This window comes from Penaeus monodon, chromosome 18 (genome assembly GCF_015228065.2).
Source record: "Penaeus monodon isolate SGIC_2016 chromosome 18, NSTDA_Pmon_1, whole genome shotgun sequence".
Lineage (NCBI taxonomy): Eukaryota > Metazoa > Arthropoda > Malacostraca > Decapoda > Penaeidae > Penaeus > Penaeus monodon.
In genome coordinates this window covers 29,643,699-29,645,653 of record NC_051403.1, presented here as the reverse complement: position 1 = coordinate 29,645,653, position 1,955 = coordinate 29,643,699, and the positions used below count along the sequence as shown (strand labels likewise).

Here is a 1,955-nt window from a genome sequence, read left to right as displayed (position 1 = left end):
TGTGTGTGTGTGTGGTGTGTGTGTGTGTGTGTGTGTGTGTGTGTGTGTGTGTGTGTGTGTGTGTGTGTGTGTGTGTGTGTGTATCTGTGTGTGTTTGCATATGTGTGCATACATATATGTGTCTTTCTGCAGTATCTTTACCCCAAATTTCAACCTCCTCTGACAGGGTGTGGCCGCATTATTGGGTGTGAACGGAGTAGGCAAGATCTCTGGGACAGGGTTCCCATCTACGAGCGGGGGTGGTGGGGGTGGCCTCTTTGACCTTGGCACCAACATGTCCCCACACACACGTAACCCCCTTAGCAACCCCTTGTCACAGTCGCCACTCATGGCGCCCTTCTCTGGCAGTAGTAGCTCTTCCACCTCAGAGATTCAGCGGTTACGGGAAGAGCTGGCTACTAATAGGGCAAAGGTCAGGATAAGTTAGACATTGTTGTCATGAACACTCATTTTCATGGATGATGCATATTTTTATATGTGTATATATACATGTATAAGTAATCTTTAGATAAGCAGTTTCTCTTTTTTTCTCTCTCTTCATTCCTCTGTACTGTTAATTAACAAGCACATTTTATAGTGATTTTCTGAAGGCCCTTGTCTCCAACTTTCTTTTCCAGTTGGCATCTTGGGAAGAAGGCATTGCACAAGCGCGGACTGCATGTGAAGCGTGGAGAAGAGAAGCCGACGATGCTAATAGGAAATTCAAATTATCTGAACAAACCAAAGAAGAGGTGAGCATAGATTCATTAATTTATAATAATGTTCCTGTATATATCTTATTTTCCCACAGCAAAATCTTTTGTTGTATGTTGTGTAGTATATAGTTTACTAAAGAAATTAAATCATGGTCTTAGATGGAAGGAATGTTTATATGCAGAAATAGTTTTAGTAAAAGCATAGTTATGGAAGTGCAGAGGAAAAACAAATAGTTCATTACTTTTTTTTATTTGCAAATCTTTTGTCATAAATCTAACAAGCATGACTACTTTGTTTTAATCTGCCTCCACGTCCATGCACTACAGTTTGCAGTAAAGATAGCAGCTCAGCAGAAGGAAATGGAGGAGCTAAAGACCGGGGGATTAGGCCCATATGTGCAGGCTCTTCACCCGCACAGCGACCTCGAGAACCTGCCTCTCCATACCCTCAAGGCTCTGCAGTCACAGCTGCGCCAAGATTTAGAATCTGTAGAAAAGGTTTGAATGCTTGTCATTTGAGTGTGAAGGCGTTTGTACTTGTATATGTATATGCCTCTTTATCAGTTTTTAATAGACATATCTCTTAGCTGCACAATAATTTAGACTAGAAGAGGTTAGCCAAAGTTTATGCTTTAAAGTTTTATTTTCCTTATTTTACAGGTAATAAACAATTATGGCCTCAAGACAGAACAGTGGCCAGGCGTGGTGTCTACATGGTAAGGAGAAGCAGTTTAGAAACCAAGTCAAGATGGCAGGCCTTTTGACAGCAAAAAAGTTATTAATAAGGACAATAGAAATGAAGAAAAAAGTACACCAAGTGATGACTAACGTTGCCTTGGTCCCTGCCGGCTCATGGTGGTAGTCTCATAGAAGCATTATCGATAGGCTATTTTTGCACGTGAAGTGACGTACAATTTATAATTTATGGAAAGTGAAGTTTTCCTTCAACCTCTACCATGGAACTATTTGCTTTTTTGTGGTTGTTGACGGAAAGAGATCTTCATCCGATTCCAAAGGGCCAAAGAGACGTTTTAGGGACATTGTGAGTGCAGGGTCCAGCCCCCTCTCTGCGGGTCCTGTGCAGTGCAGCCAAGTGGCACCCTGGGAGCTTTATTATGCAAGAGTCTGGGACCCGAACGGATCGACCGTCTCAGCGGGAAACGTTTTAACCTTCAAAGCTTCGGGGCCAGCGGCGACGGGCGGCGAGGAGCGCGCCTAGGCGGTGCACCCGCCGGGGATGGAGAAGGTGCTCTCTCTCTC

The 1,955-nt window shown here is 43.5% G+C and overlaps 1 protein-coding gene across 4 annotated transcripts in view; it reads left to right on the top strand.

Moving 5' to 3' along the window:
• The window catches only part of LOC119584411 (RING finger protein unkempt homolog), a 17,929-nt gene extending 16,437 nt beyond the window's left edge, over positions 1 to 1,492 (top strand). For all 4 annotated transcript variants that reach the window (XM_037932999.1, XM_037932998.1, XM_037932997.1 and 1 more), the window contains exons 11-14: positions 167 to 412; positions 618 to 731; positions 1,023 to 1,193; positions 1,356 to 1,492. In XM_037932999.1, the coding sequence (XP_037788927.1) occupies positions 167 to 412; positions 618 to 731; positions 1,023 to 1,193; positions 1,356 to 1,415 (591 nt within the window). In that variant the 3' untranslated portion in view covers positions 1,416 to 1,492. The remainder of the gene's footprint in view (positions 1 to 166; positions 413 to 617; positions 732 to 1,022; positions 1,194 to 1,355) is intronic.
• Positions 1,493 to 1,955: the final 463 nt, after the last annotated feature.